The sequence below is a fragment of the Myotis davidii genome, unplaced genomic scaffold, assembly GCF_000327345.1.
Source record: "Myotis davidii unplaced genomic scaffold, ASM32734v1 scaffold1467, whole genome shotgun sequence".
NCBI classification, from domain to species: Eukaryota; Metazoa; Chordata; class Mammalia; order Chiroptera; family Vespertilionidae; genus Myotis; species Myotis davidii.
Window position 1 is genome coordinate 290,104 of NW_006298267.1, and position 13,784 is coordinate 303,887.

The 13,784-nt window shown below is 52.8% G+C and overlaps 2 protein-coding genes across 2 annotated transcripts in view; one reads left to right on the plus strand and one right to left on the minus strand.

Moving 5' to 3' along the window:
- The window catches only part of LOC102773392 (chromosome unknown open reading frame, human C18orf8), a 12,987-nt gene extending 278 nt beyond the window's left edge, over positions 1–12,709 (plus strand). The window contains exons 2-20 of the mRNA XM_015570545.1: positions 288–364; positions 2,378–2,462; positions 3,274–3,330; positions 4,255–4,341; positions 4,971–5,111; positions 5,358–5,461; positions 5,892–5,981; positions 6,066–6,171; positions 7,038–7,149; positions 7,364–7,408; positions 7,626–7,679; positions 7,928–8,056; positions 8,705–8,811; positions 10,490–10,609; positions 10,912–10,989; positions 11,275–11,379; positions 11,458–11,526; positions 11,596–11,821; positions 12,462–12,709. Coding sequence (XP_015426031.1) covers positions 288–364; positions 2,378–2,462; positions 3,274–3,330; positions 4,255–4,341; positions 4,971–5,111; positions 5,358–5,461; positions 5,892–5,981; positions 6,066–6,171; positions 7,038–7,149; positions 7,364–7,408; positions 7,626–7,679; positions 7,928–8,056; positions 8,705–8,811; positions 10,490–10,609; positions 10,912–10,989; positions 11,275–11,379; positions 11,458–11,526; positions 11,596–11,821; positions 12,462–12,709 — 2,040 coding nt within the window. The remainder of the gene's footprint in view (positions 1–287; positions 365–2,377; positions 2,463–3,273; positions 3,331–4,254; positions 4,342–4,970; positions 5,112–5,357; positions 5,462–5,891; positions 5,982–6,065; positions 6,172–7,037; positions 7,150–7,363; positions 7,409–7,625; positions 7,680–7,927; positions 8,057–8,704; positions 8,812–10,489; positions 10,610–10,911; positions 10,990–11,274; positions 11,380–11,457; positions 11,527–11,595; positions 11,822–12,461) is intronic.
- Positions 12,527–13,784, minus strand: part of NPC1 (Niemann-Pick disease, type C1) — a 43,223-nt gene continuing 41,965 nt past the window's right edge. Inside the window, exon 28 of the mRNA XM_015570546.1 lies at positions 12,527–13,015. Within this exon, the coding sequence (XP_015426032.1) occupies positions 12,936–13,015 (80 nt within the window). The 3' untranslated portion in view covers positions 12,527–12,935. The remainder of the gene's footprint in view (positions 13,016–13,784) is intronic.

Genomic DNA, 13,784 nt, shown 5'->3' on the forward strand with positions numbered 1-13,784 from the left:
TGAGAACCCCGTTATCCCGGGAATTTCGGGGGGACCTGAGGGGGCAGAGCAGAGTGCTTACGCGGCGCCTGCCAGACCGGATGAGAACGCGGGGCGCCCGGGCCCGGGCCGTCTGCCCCGCTTGGGGTGGTAACCGTTTTGGTGTCTCCCCTCCTTTCTTAAAATTCACGTGAGCACCGGGCATCCCGGATGGGCGCGCCGGCCGCCGGGTCGGCGGCACCAGGGCTGGGGTCGCTGTGGGCCGGGACAGTGTCTTCGCCGTTAAGGCTGCTTCTCTTCGCTGGCAGGTGTTCGCGGTGCGATCTGGCGGAGCCACGGGGGTGGTGGTGAAAGGCCCGGATGACCGGAACCCCATCTCCTTCAGGTAACGAATTAACACGTGCAGAGTAAGTCCGGCGCGCACATGGCGTTCTGCTTCTCATTCGGGAGGTGGTGCTCACCTGTCCACTGCCTCCCTTCAGAGCGCTGACGCCGCGCGTGCCCACCTGTGCCCGCAGGGAGAGGACGGGCACGCGGACACTTTTTCCCAGCGACACGACATGCTGGAGGGAGGCGTTCCCCTTGATTGGGAACCGGGTCCTCGCCAGGAGGGCACCCGCTTCCTGGCGCTTGAAGCCGCAGGTCCTTGTGCTGTTGGCTGCCGTGTCCTTTCGTGACGGGGACCTGCCTTCCTCCGGTCTTTGCAGAGTCTGGAAGGTGGAGGGGCTCCTGGTCAGGGTTTTTGGTAAAAAGTGTGTTAAGAAAACGAGCTCCGACTGTGCTTAAGGCGACCCGGGCCCAGCTTATGCACGGTGAGCCGGGTCATGATGAAGGGCAGCTCCGTCCACTCTGATCGCAGTGGTGGTGACGCCTGTGAGGATGGTCGCCGTGCGCCCGTGGTCACAGAAGAAAGTGCACTGGAGGCCTCAGTTCGGGGGCCTGGAGTTTTCCAGCCGGCCTGTACGACGGGAAGCCTTTTTGAAGTAGAAGATGAATCTGTGGGAGGCATCAGGCATGTGAAGGCTTTGGATCGCCCGGCGCCCTCTGCAGAACGCAGAGCTGTGGTGTGGGGACAAGTGAGGGGCACACGCTTCCTGGGCAAGTGCTGTGCCAAGTGTGGGCACAGGAGAGGCAGCATTGGTCGTGGAGCAGGTGGGGAAGGCCTCAGAGGGGAGGGAGGCGGCCCTCGAGCTAACGGTGAGGGCTGGAACAGGATGGTTCTAGGTGGGGAAGGGAGGAGGTGGCTCCCCCATGGAGAGAACCCCACGGGCAAGGGTGATCGAGCAGGGGGGTGGGGACGGGACTCCAGGTCTGTGTGACTGACGCCCATGTGTCCGTGCGGGAAGGGGCAGCAGAGGTGTGGCCACTGGCGGGTCAGCTTGAACCTTACCTGCTCCGCTGCGGAATCAGGGCTTGATCTGGTTCCTAAGAGGTGAGGTGGGCCTGGCGCGATCCTGTCAGTGTTTGGAAGGACCGCGCTGGGCACAGCCTTGACACTGGATTAGTGGGAGCCTGTCCGTCGGGGGAGGATGCGGGGTCTGGGCCAGCGTGGTGCAGACCACACCGAGGGCAGTGGAGAGGTATCGCAAACGCCCTCGGCGTCAAAATAAGAGTGAGCAGGAGGGCCCAGATTTGGGGGCTCAGTAGTGTTTGAGGGGAAGATACTGAATTTACCCTCTTTCAAAAACATGGTATTTTTTGTTACTAGCCGTACTGTGGTATAATTATTAACTGGACATATTAACAGTCATTGATGAGTTTTGACGTGTGTGCACTGTGAAACCATCACCATAATCAAGAGAACGAGCACCCGTACCCGAGCTTCCACACGCCCTCCGTCCGCCTGTCTGGATTTCCCTTTGTTGGAGGTGGTTGTGCGGCTTCTGGGCGGGGCCTGCTCGAGCCCCGGGGAGTGTGCTGGACGCTTGGTTCAGAAGCTTTGCTGTCCCAGCTGGAGAGAGAAGGCCGCCATCTGTGGAGGTGCCTGTGGGCCTCAGTACCTCCTCCAGGCCCCCGCCGTAGAGCATCAGATACAGTGGGTTGTAAGGTGTTTGCTGGTGGAGGTCGTGCCTTCACTTTGTAAAAATGCAGCGTCTGTGAAGCGTTACACAGTGACGTGCGACAACACAGGTATTCCTGCGTGTACCTTGTTCATCCCTGTACGTGGATAAAGTAATGTTCTGGTGAAAGTGCAGGTGATCCCCATTTTCCCGCCGCTCATTGCTCCTGGATTTTGTTTTCTGAAAAGAGGTACTACTGATAGCATCAGAAACATAAGTTTAATTTTAAACTAATATTTGCTGCTTCCTGAATATTTAATTTCTTTTCTTCTCACAAATGATAGAAGCTGGACTTCAGTTATTAAATGGAACTCTTAACATACTCTTTCTCCTTACAGAATGGAAGACAAAGGAGAAGTGAAATGCATTAAGTTTTCCTTAGAAAACAAGATACTAGCTGTCCAGAGGACCTCAAAGGCTGTGGTAAGACATCCCTCTAAATATGGCATAAAGAAAGCATTTTAGAAGTGTATTTGGAAGAGAATGAACTGCAGACTTCCAGGGTTAAAGGAGCCGCTTGTTATTTTAAAGCCATGAAAGCTGTAACTATGGAGCACTCCTGTATCAGCCTTTGGAGTTCTTGAAGAAAGATGTGAATGGATAAATACTGGTGATCTTCGTCTGTCCATTTTGATTTAAAAAACTAATTTGAACCTCAGGCATCTTTTGTATGGATTAATAGCTGGCATAGATTGCGTGAGGTATAATTTTGGCTACTTTGTGAATTACCCTGTAAACTGGAGTAACTCCATTAAGTCACTTCTCTTATCTTTGAATGCTTGATCTAATGGGAACAGGTATTCATAGTTGGAGCAGTCTGTTGGCATTTTAGCCTTTATAAATATTCATCATCACATTTGCAAAGTAGAGAAAAAACTGTTGATAAAGAGGCAGCACCCTCATTCCTTCCATCAGTATTAATTGCTAAAATTTTTGGAAAGCCTCTTGTGCAATGTAGAGCAGCACAGTTCTCTGAAATCAACCATTTGAATTAATTTTCAAAATCAGTTTCTAAACCCTCACTGAATATTTGGATTAACTTTTTAAAAAATTGAACTGTCAGCCAGCTGCTGTTGAGGCAGATTGTTCAAATTAGTCTTTTTATTTTTCCTGTCTTTGGGTTTTTTTGTTTTTTTCTAATCACTTTTTAAATGTATTTATCTTTTTCTTTTGTCTGTTGTGTACTAAAGTAGGTTGCTGCCTGATCCAAACTTACCCTTGTGTTTCTTTGTAGGAGTTTTCTAACTTTATCCCGGATAGTTCTCAGTTAGAATACACTCAAGAGTGCAAGGTACGGGCCGCGTCCTTTCGCCTCTGGTCTGTGTTCGGCTGTGGGGCTGGGAGCTGGGCGCAGACGGGAGGGGAAATGCTTGTGCTGAGAGGTGCTGCCTGTGGGCTCCGTGACCTGGACAAGCTGTGAGCCTGTTTCTTCATCTGAAGACGGAGCTGGAGGATTACCTGGGTGGTGGGTGGCACTACTCCTGCTGCCCCGCCTTCTCTGAGCGACATACCTGAGCCGCCTCTTTGGATGTTTGCAGAGGAGGTTTTTCCTTTATTGGTGATGTTTTCTTCCTCGGTCTGACCTTGTCATGCCCCCTTTCTTCTCTTTAGTGTAGATTCTAGCCCATGTTCATCAGACTTGCTGGGTGTAATAAAGGAGGCTGCAGCAGGCGCAGCTCAGATGGCAGGGTGGCCCTGGAGACTGGCAGGAGTTGCTAGTGGAAGGGGTGGCTCTCGGCGTCTCTGTAGTGTGTTTGCTAATGGAGGTGCCGGTAGGCTCCTCAACGAGGAAAGGAACATCGCCAAGTGGCTGCCCCTTCACAGGCTTTCCCACCCCCCACCCCCCCAGCAGCCACGTGCGGGCCTAGGCTGCCTGCCCTCCAGCCCGGGCCCTGGTTCACCAAGGGAGTTGGGCTATGGCTCCAGCTGCAACCCCACCTGGGTCAACACTCAGCGAGAACCTTTAGGCCTTTATACTTTTACAAGCTGTGTGACCAAGAGAGGTCAGCTGTCCTTTGGTCCTAAAGGGAGGAGCTGAGCACTGAGGGCTGGTTAGTTACCTTGCTGCCTTCTCCTCCTGATCTGCTGACTCGGGCACTTCCATGGGTGTTCCAGGTGAAAACCCGGGGTCACTTTATTGAAAAGAAGGTTTGATTTGTTAACAGTAGCTTTCGTTAAAGAGCAATACAGGATATTCTACGTTTTTTCTTTTCAGACCAAGAATGCCAACATACTAGGGTTCTGCTGGACCAGTTCCACGGAGATCGTCTTCATCACAGACCAGGGAATCGAGTTTTACCAGGTATCTGTGCGTCACTGCTGCTGGAGGAAGGTCTGCAGGAGCAGCTTGGCAGTTTGTAAATTCAGCACTAAATTGACCGTTTGAGATTCCAGAATGTTAATCTGTTGACTGGGCTTTTTTCTAATTATAAGTAACATGCTTTTTATGAAATGTTCACACATTGCTGAGATAGAGTATATGGAAAGTAACAGTTCCCTATAGTCTCTAGAACACACCTGTTAGGAAAAGGGCGCCACTCCCCGACATGGGGGCATGGCGTTCAGCCGATGTTGCAGGCGGGTGGCTGATGGGCGCCCGGCTGGGGTCTGTTTGCTCGTTTCCACGCTGAGGGAAGGTCGCTGCTGCTGGCTCTGGTGGCTGGTGCCTGAGAAGGTGAGGCTCGGAGCTGGGTCGTGCAGGGGAGAGGCCGCCCAGACCGTGACTGTGTGGCTGAGCTCACTTCCCCTCAGGGTTGTGGGCAGTCAGTGAGCCGGGGTCTGTACAGCACTAAGCACCGGATCCATGCCTGGAAGCTATCGTAGCTAAAAATCGTGCTTTTCCCTTTAAGCTACTGTTTTTATTACTTTTTAACTCACAGTCTGCTGACACTTGGCTGCTCTTTAATGAAGGCTGTCTCACACTCGCCTCAGGTGTTGCCGGAGAAGCGGAGCCTGAAGCTCCTGAAGAGCCAGAGCCTGAACGTGAACTGGTACCTGCACTGCCCCGAGAGCTCCGTCATCCTGCTCTCCACCACCGTCCTGGGCAGCGTGCTGCAGCCCTTCCACTTCCGGGTGAGAGCAGCCTCTAAAGCGGTATCCCCCCGACCCTGAGTGCCCCCTGCCATACTTCAAGGGCAAGTACTCCAACACTAACCGTGCGTCGTCCAACCACTCTCGGCTCCTGTGTCTTCCCCCCTCCAGGGGTGGCTCATTCTGGGGGGACAGACCAGGAGTGCGTTCTGTGCCCCCGGTGATTGTAGGTAGGGAACACAAAACATCAAGGGTCAGCACACTTCCTAACACTGTCTTTCCCCACAGGCTGGCACTATGACAAAGCTGCCCAAGTTTGAGATTGAGTTACCAGCGGCGCCCAAGTCCACTAAACTGAGCCTTTCTGAGAGAGACATTGCCATGGCAACCATGTATGTTTGTCTCTTGAGAGACTTCCTTTTGAAATTGCTTTTAGTGATGCAGCTACTAGAAGTGCGTTACAAATACTCAGGTAGTCATGGACCAACAAGGACTTCCCTTCCCTGTTAGTGCCTGGGACCTGTGACCACAGAGCTTACGAATGCCGTCTTCTTGGCCTGCGTTTTAGATTTTGTTGGCTTTGCGGTCTGAGGAAAGTCCTTTCGCCATCTAATCTGATAAAATGAGAACATTGGACCAATTCACACCCCTACCCCTTCACTTTGTAATAGCCGTTTTGTTTTTGACGAATGCAAGCGTGTTGTTGGCCGCAAAGTATTCCATGAAGGACTGTTTCATGATTGACTGGACTAGAGCCGCAGACTCAGCAATGAGGATGGAGGGTTTCTCACAGTACACGTGACTCTGTCTGTTCTCTAACAGCTACGGGCAGCTGTACGTCCTCTTCCTGCGGCACCACTCGCGGGCCTCCAGCAGCGCGGGAGCCGAGGTGGTGCTGTATCACCTGCCCCGGTACGCGCTCGCGCTGCTCCTCTCCCGAGGGGATGTGGGAGTTGAAGCTTGTCGATCCCTTTGTGACCTCTCTGTTCCCCACAGAGAAGGCGCCTGTAAGAAGACACACATCCTGAAGCTGGGCCGCACGGGGAAGTTCGCCCTGAACGTGGTGGACAACCTGGTGGTCGTGCACCATCAGGACACGGAGGTGGGCGCCGTGGGGTCAGGGCTGCGTGGTACGCGTTGGGTTGCTCCAAGGAGTTGTGAAAATGAACAAAGCCTTCTGAACACAGACGAGAAAGTGCTTTCTATGCTAAAGGTTTTTAGGTAGTTTAGAAGAAACAGTGATCCCGTGTCATTAAGAATAATTAAAAACTCAGAAAATAGCACCTGAGGAGAGTGACTGTGGAACAACTGTCTCAGCTGTGTTCACTGACCCTCTGCTACGTGTCTCCCTGTAGGTCCTTTGTGAGCAGGGATGAGCACGGTTTGAGGCCGTGTGACCCAAGAGAAAGAGGTGGGATGGGTCCTGCTCTTTCTGTGCCACTAGCGGGCATCTCCCAGGCCTCCTGGAGGTGCCGCCATGGCTCTAATGAGTTGGGACTGAAAGATCTTCTGACGCCCCTTGGCGGGAGCTGGTCAGCCCTGTCAGGACTCTGTGAGGGAGAAGGAAATGGGAGGGACAGTTGTAATGTCAGAGCACATTCTTCCTGGGAGAAGAACTAGGGATGGGATGCAAACACAGACTTTGTAAAATATATATATATGTTCTTTATTGACTTCAGAGAGGAAGGGAGGGAGGGGAGAGAGAAACATCAGTGATGAGAGAAACATCGATTGGCTGCCTCCTGCACTCCCCACATTGGGGATCAAGTCCACAACCTGGGCCTGTGCCCTGACCAGGAATTGAACCTCAAACTCCTGGTTCATAGGTGGGCGAGCCACTGAGCCACGCCGGCCGGGCTAGACACAGGCTCTTTAAATGAATCTGAAATAGCAAGATAGGAGGTCGTGAAAGGGTTAACCACTGTGGTCTGTCTGGGCACCACAGTCTCTTCTTTTTCTGCACCTCAGACATCAGTGATATTTGACATCAAGTTACGGGGAGAGTTTGATGGCACCGTTACCTTCCATCACCCCGTGCTTCCTGCTCGATCCATTCAGCCCTATCAGATCCCCGTGGCAGGTAAAGGGAGTCACCATGTCGGTGGGGGCCACGTTAGGGTGCAGTGACGAGCCTGTGCAGAGGGTCCCAGATCTGTTTGCTTTCATGAAGACGTTTTCTGGGCTTGTTCTCGACCTCCACTTCCTCTTCGCGTCACTACAGTTGCTGCAGGTTTTTAGAAGTGGTACATGTCGAGTATGTGTTGGCCGCACACTTACATTTTCTCCATGTGTAGGTCCTGCTCCTGTGACCAGCCAGTCTCCGGTCCCGTGTAAGCTCTGTATCCTTGACGGAGGCGCTGGTGCTGTGCAGGAAGCTCCTCCCGCTACCCTCCTGTCTGAGAGAGAATGCCGTTTCAGGAACCGAAATGGGGAGGTTTCCTACTAGGAGGGACGGGCACATGGCGTAGCCTCAGCCGACGGGTCGGGGCAAGTTCAATCAGCGGGTTTGCCTTTTGCTTCCATCTTTTCGGGGCTAGAATTTCCTATAGCCTGCAGATTCCTCGTCCTGGATTGTCTTTCAGCCGGACATCATCATCAGCGCAAGCCAAGGTGGGTCAGAGGGGAGAGTGCCTGTTGCCCTGTATTTGGGGAGATGCAGCTTGAACATAGAGGGTTCGTGGTCGCCAGGTGTCTCCCGGGCACGCAGTAGTTTGGCTGTCAGTCCTGTTGTCAGCATGTCCTGCATGTCCTAGACTGGGCTTCGGTTTGTGAGAAAAAGCCATCGACTGCTGTGCAGTACTTTTGGGTTTTTGTTCTGGTTCGCGTCATACGATGACATCGCTGCCTCTCGAACCCAGGTTACCTCTGGAACCTGCAGGTGAAGCTGCAGCCCATCGTCAACCTCCTGCCAGACAAAGGACGCCTGATGGACTTTCTCCTCCAGAGAAAGGAGTGCAAGATGGTCATCCTGGCCGTCTGCTCCCAGAGTAAGGGGGGCTCCTTCCTGTCGTCCGAGTCCAGCCTGTGCTGCCCCACCTTCCCAGGCCTGTCTGCAGCCTGTGGCCCACTCTTCACTTGAAGGGTGGGTGACTCATACCCCCCAGAAAGGCTGCTAAGTAGAAAAAGGACTTGTAGTGCCTGGCTGGTGTGGCTCAGTGGTTGAGCGTCAACCCATGAGCCAGGAGGTCACAGTTGGACTCCCTGTCAGGGGGCTGCCTCTCCATCAATGATATTTCTGTCTCTCCCTCCCTCTCTGAAATCAGTAGATGGATGCCGTGTGGGAACTTGGGTAGAAAGAGCACATAGTAAACCGGATGGTTCCAGGTGAGGGCGAGTCTGAGCCTGGGCGCACGTGGGGGTCGCGGCTCCCGCCCCTCCTTTTAAAGCAAACATTTTTCAGAATCCAAGTCCCTGCCTCCCTAACATCTACGTTGAGAATCTCACTGATACGGTCACAGCTACTCTCTCCAGGAGCCAGAAAGGGCCTGTGAGCTCCAGGCTTCAGGTCTCCACGCTGGACGCTCCTCGGGGTGCCCTTAAGGCACGGGTGTGCTGCTGGCCTGGGAGGGAGTTCTGTCCTGGCAGCGTGCGCTGCAGCCGGAGCTGCCTGACCTGTGCACGCTGATTCTTCCCAGTGCTGAGCGGGTCAGACAGAGCGGCCCTGCCCGTGGTAGCCACTGTCTTCGACAAGCTCAACCAGGAGTACAAGAGGTACCTGGACGCCGAGCAGAGCTACGCGGTGGTGAGTGACGGGCGCTGTGCTGGAGGCTCCTCCACCCCCACCTGGTAGCTGTGACTTTGGGGCAGAAATGGCAGTACACTCAGCACCCGGCATCCCATTGGCGGGAGGCTCCATCTCCCTCAACGCCTCCCCCTCTTCTGTGTTAATCTGTTGGATCTTAGATGTAGATAGATCCTTGGTCTTCTGTTTTTTAAAAAAATATATTTTATTGATTTTTTTACAGAGAGGAAGGGAGAGGTATAGAGAGTTAGAAACATCGATGAGAGAGAAACATCGATCAGCTGCCTCCTGCACACCTCCCTACTGGGGATGTGCCCACAACCGAGGTACATGCCCTTGACCGGAATCGAACCCGGGAACCTTCAGTCTGCAGGCTGACGCACTATGCACTGAGCCAAACCAGTCAGGGCATTGGTCTTCTATTTTATAAGTAAACTTGGTTTCGTCTTGGCATTACTTTTTTATACATGTTTCTACCAGGCCAGAGCCTAGTTTTAGTTAATTAAAAGTAGAATCGTTTGCCATGTCTTTTTCCCTCTCCTAAATAACGTTAGTGCACCCTGTCTTCTGAAGCCAGAAAGAAAAGGGGTTAGGATAAGTGCAATGAGTGATTTCACTTAAAGGACCTGGTTAGTCCTCAAGCTGAAAATGGAAGGTTCTGAGCAATAACAGAAAGGCCAGCACCTCCCCACTAAAAAAAAGATGAATAACCCAGTAGAAAAATGGGTAGCACATTCACAAAGAAATGCACACGATTGAACTTAACTCATCTTCACTCTTTTATAAAGAAACACAAGTAAAAATAACATGCTGTCTTCATCTATCACTTTACTAACAAGATGGGTAGGCAGTACTCAAATAGATTGAGGAGATGGTGCTTCCCTGCTTGGCACAATATTTTTTAGTCATTTCTAGAAATTTTTTTGCACAGAGTTGGTCTGTATAGTGAGCAATACCTGTTGCTATAAGGTTTGCACTTCTAAAAGGTTGGAATCATTCTACACTTTATCAGAAGAGCCCTAGCTGGTTTGGCTCAGCGGATAGAGCATCAGCCTGTGGACTGAGGGCCCAGGGTTCAATTCCGGTCAAAGGCACATGCCCTGGTTGTGGGCTCAATCCCCAGTAGGGTGCAACAGGAGGCAGTCATCAGTGATTCTCTCTCATCGTTGATGTTTCTCTCTCTCCCTTTCCCTTCCTCTCCGGAGTTCGGCGATGGAGTCGATCTCGGAGCTTTCCTAGGCAGTAGTTGGGGAGCCTTACTTATTCAGAGTCTAGGCATAGACTCATTACACAGTGTGCCCTTTAAGATCGAGGCGTCATAAAGCACAGGTGCCATTTCATTTTTATTAGATAACAAGGGCCAGGTCGACTGTGATTGAGAAAATTAGGGAGTCGGTAAGGGGTTAACAACAGGATGCTGTCCCTTAAGAGAAGACGATGCTTATGCTGGTAGCTCCGTCCACCGTGAGCATGGGTTTTGTCAAGGTGACCAACTGACTTGTTTCTAGAGTAGACTCAGCTCAGAGAGCAGAGGAAGTAGCTCCGTCCAAGTTGTGACCTGTGTCACCCCTGCTCAGGCTTGAGGCTCACAGCATCTAGGAGTTCCGTCTTTTTTGGATTACCTGCAAACCCCGTTCCCTGGAGGTGGTGACGGTGACACCTGTAATGTGTTGCGTAGGCGGCGGAAGCTGGGCAGAGCCGGTGCAGCCCGCTCCTCCGCAGGCCGGTGCGGACCCAGGCCGTGATCGACCAGTCCGACATGTACACCCACGTGCTGTCGGCACTGACGGAGAAGAAGGTGAGTGACTGCCCTCAGCTGCTCTGGACAGAGGCTCTCAGAGCAGATCCTTGGAAGGGACTTGAGGGAAACTAGGACTCAGAATAGCTGGTTATTCTGGCGAGGACCTCTGCTGGTAGTTTGGCCTCTAACACTCAGGACTAAACATGTTCTTGATGAGGGAGGATCTGAGGGGGTTTGTGCAAAAACAGCCACACAGCCCTGGGCCAGTTCAATAGGGCAAAGGGGCAGGAATAAAGGAGGAATTCCGTGGGAGCTCCTGCAGCTCCAATGCTCCTAAGACCACGTTTGCTTTCTCCTAGGAGACGCCCCCCAAGTTTGTGGTCGCCGTGCTGATGGAATACATTCGCTCTCTCAACCAGTTCCAGGTTCCAGTGCAGGTACCTCTGGGCAGCATGGGGTCCGGGTCAGAGGAGCAGGGATCTCTAAGGCAGCGGTACTGTCCCTCTCCTGACTACGATGCCGTCTGTGTGCTAAGGGCCCGCTGTCCTGACCCGGCGTCCGAGCCATTTCCTGACCCGCCACGTGGGCTGCATCAGGATGAGCCCAGTCATAAGAGGCTGGGCTCTTCCCCCGCACACGGGCCCCTTCTAGTGACGGGAGCTCATCAGTGAGAGCAGCTGCAGCCCCGCACACCTGAGCCCTTGTCCCCTTGTCTGCCGTAGCACTACCTGCACGAGCTCGTCATCAAGACGCTGGTCCAGCACAACCTGTTCTACATGCTGCACCAGCTCCTGCAGTACCACGTGCTCAGCGACTCCAAGCCTCTGGTGAGTGCCGCCAGGGTTACTCTGTTGTTAACAGCGTCCAGCACCTTGTGCTGAATAGGCCGGAAACCTGTCTTTCAGGCGTGTCTGCTGTTATCCCTGGAGAGCTTCTACCCTCCTGCTCACCAGCTGTCACTGGATATGTTGAAGGTAAGGTGCGTCCATGTTTCTGGGCCGTATGCGTCTGCTGTGCTGGCACTCACTCGGGCTTCTCTCCAGCGCCTCTCGACGGCGAACGATGAGATCGTGGAAGTCCTACTGTCCAAGCACCAGGTGCTGGCCGCCTTGCGATTCCTCCGGGGCGTGGGGGGCCACGACAGCGTCTCTGCACGCAAGTTCCTGGATGCTGCGAAGCAGACCGAAGACCGCATGCTCTTCTACACCATCTTCCGCTTCTTCGAGCAGCGGAACCAGCGCTTACGGGGGAACCCCAGTTTCACCCCAGGTGAGAAGGCGCAGCCGTGAGTCGGCCTGGGCAGCTGCAGGCTCCTGGCAGGACGACCCCGGCAGCGGGTGGGCCAGGAGCCCTCGGTTAGAACTCCTGAGTTCGGTTTTAAACAGTCACAACAGCCAGTCAGTCTCGCCCTCAGCCTGCCATTCGTTGTGGAGTGAACTCCACGTCCCGGGGACCTAACTGATCCGGAACTTGAAGTGTTTGGGGAGAAGCATATGCAGGCCGATTCAGGGTATGAGCCAGCTCAGGTCTGACAGCTGCTCTTGGACAGGAACCTGTGCCTGCGGGTTTAAAGGGGCCTGGGGCTTATTGATGTTTCTGGGTCAGGCAGGACACATGGGCAAGTCATCGGAGGTCCAAAGGCATGAGATCCAAGGGTGGGGAGGAACAGGCAACCTTATGTCAGGTCTCCCAGCTCTGCCTCGCTCGGAGTTGGGGCGCTGGGACCACGACAGCTTAGCCCCCACCGCGGTTGCTGGGGCTGTGAGGGCCCTGACCGGGTTTGCAAAGGCGTGAGCTATGAACATGGGAAAGACAGTCCAGAAGCTGAGGGACAGCGTGCTTATGGGAGAGGAAGTTAGACCCAGCACCTGAGAGCAGCTGTGCTCACCTTTTCCCTCTGTGCCCCCAGGAGAACACTGCGAAGAACACGTGGCTTTTTTCAAACAGGTTTTCGGAGACCAAGCTCTCATGAGGCCCTTTAAACTACAAAATACTATAATAAAGTACCTGCAACATCCTCAGACGTTACTAAAAATGCGGTGGAGTTTGTGTGGTGGCTCACTCCTCAAAAAGGAGCAGCATTGCACTGATTGGCCTTCAGGATGGCCAGGGAGCCGAGCGCCTCCACATCGTCCGGTGTCAACCTTCCCTCACTGAGCGTCGGGTTTCATGCCGGGAGAACTGGAGATGCGTCCAGGGCTGCCTCCAGGGTTAGTAACACATTCCTGAGTGGACAGGCGCGTGGCCAGAGCGGCTGCTATCAGATCCATCGCCTGAGTCTGGTGACGTCCAGTGTTCAACTTAACCTGACAACGCAGCTCCTTCCATCGGGGAACTGACTGACCCGCAGACACAGTTCCAAGTCCCCAGGCCCCGTGAGGGGCTAGAAATTGAGCTGCTCTCTCTCAGTGCCTCTGTGTCGCTGTTGCGTGGCCAGGCTTTTGGCTTTATTGACGGATGGTCCTGGGAAGGAGAAAGAAGCTGTGTCATTTCTTTAGGAGGTTTCTCCATCTACTTCAATGCTTCCACTTGGGTACAAAGCTATAAATTGGGTCGGGAACCTTTCTCTGCCAAGGGCCATTTGGATATTGGTAACATCATTTGTGGGCCATACAACATTATCAACTTAAAAATTAGCATTTAAATGTATATTTTTATTTCAGAGAGGGAGGGAGAGGGAGAGATAGGAGGTTTCCATCTACTTCAATGCTTCCACTTGGGTACAAAGCTATAAATTGGGTCGGGAACCTTTCTCTGCCAAGGGCCATTTGGATATTGGTAACATCATTTGTGGGCCATACAACATTATCAACTTAAAAATTAGAGCACTATATTTGTTCAAACATTTAATTACCTCACCCTTAAAGCGTTGGCAGGGCCAGACCAAATGATTTCCTAGGCCTTATATGGCCCATGGGCCAGATGTTTCCCACACCTGTTTCAGGCTGACATTCGTTGAATATTTGTCATCACTGGCCATTGCTTGAAACGGTCAGCATTCTAAATTTCCTCCCAGGTTCTTTTTTCTACCATTTCCCTTCAAGAATCCTTTCTCTTTTTCCTGCCAGACAGTCTTTTCCTTCTCTTTGCTGAGTACCCTCCTCCATTGTCCTCAGTGACTTTTCCAAATCTCCCCTCCACTTGTGCCCTCCACTCTGGCTCCATTCAACCCATTCTCAAGAGGTGATTTCAACTCCTACTTGAAGAAATGTGAGGCCATAAGGCCTGGAAT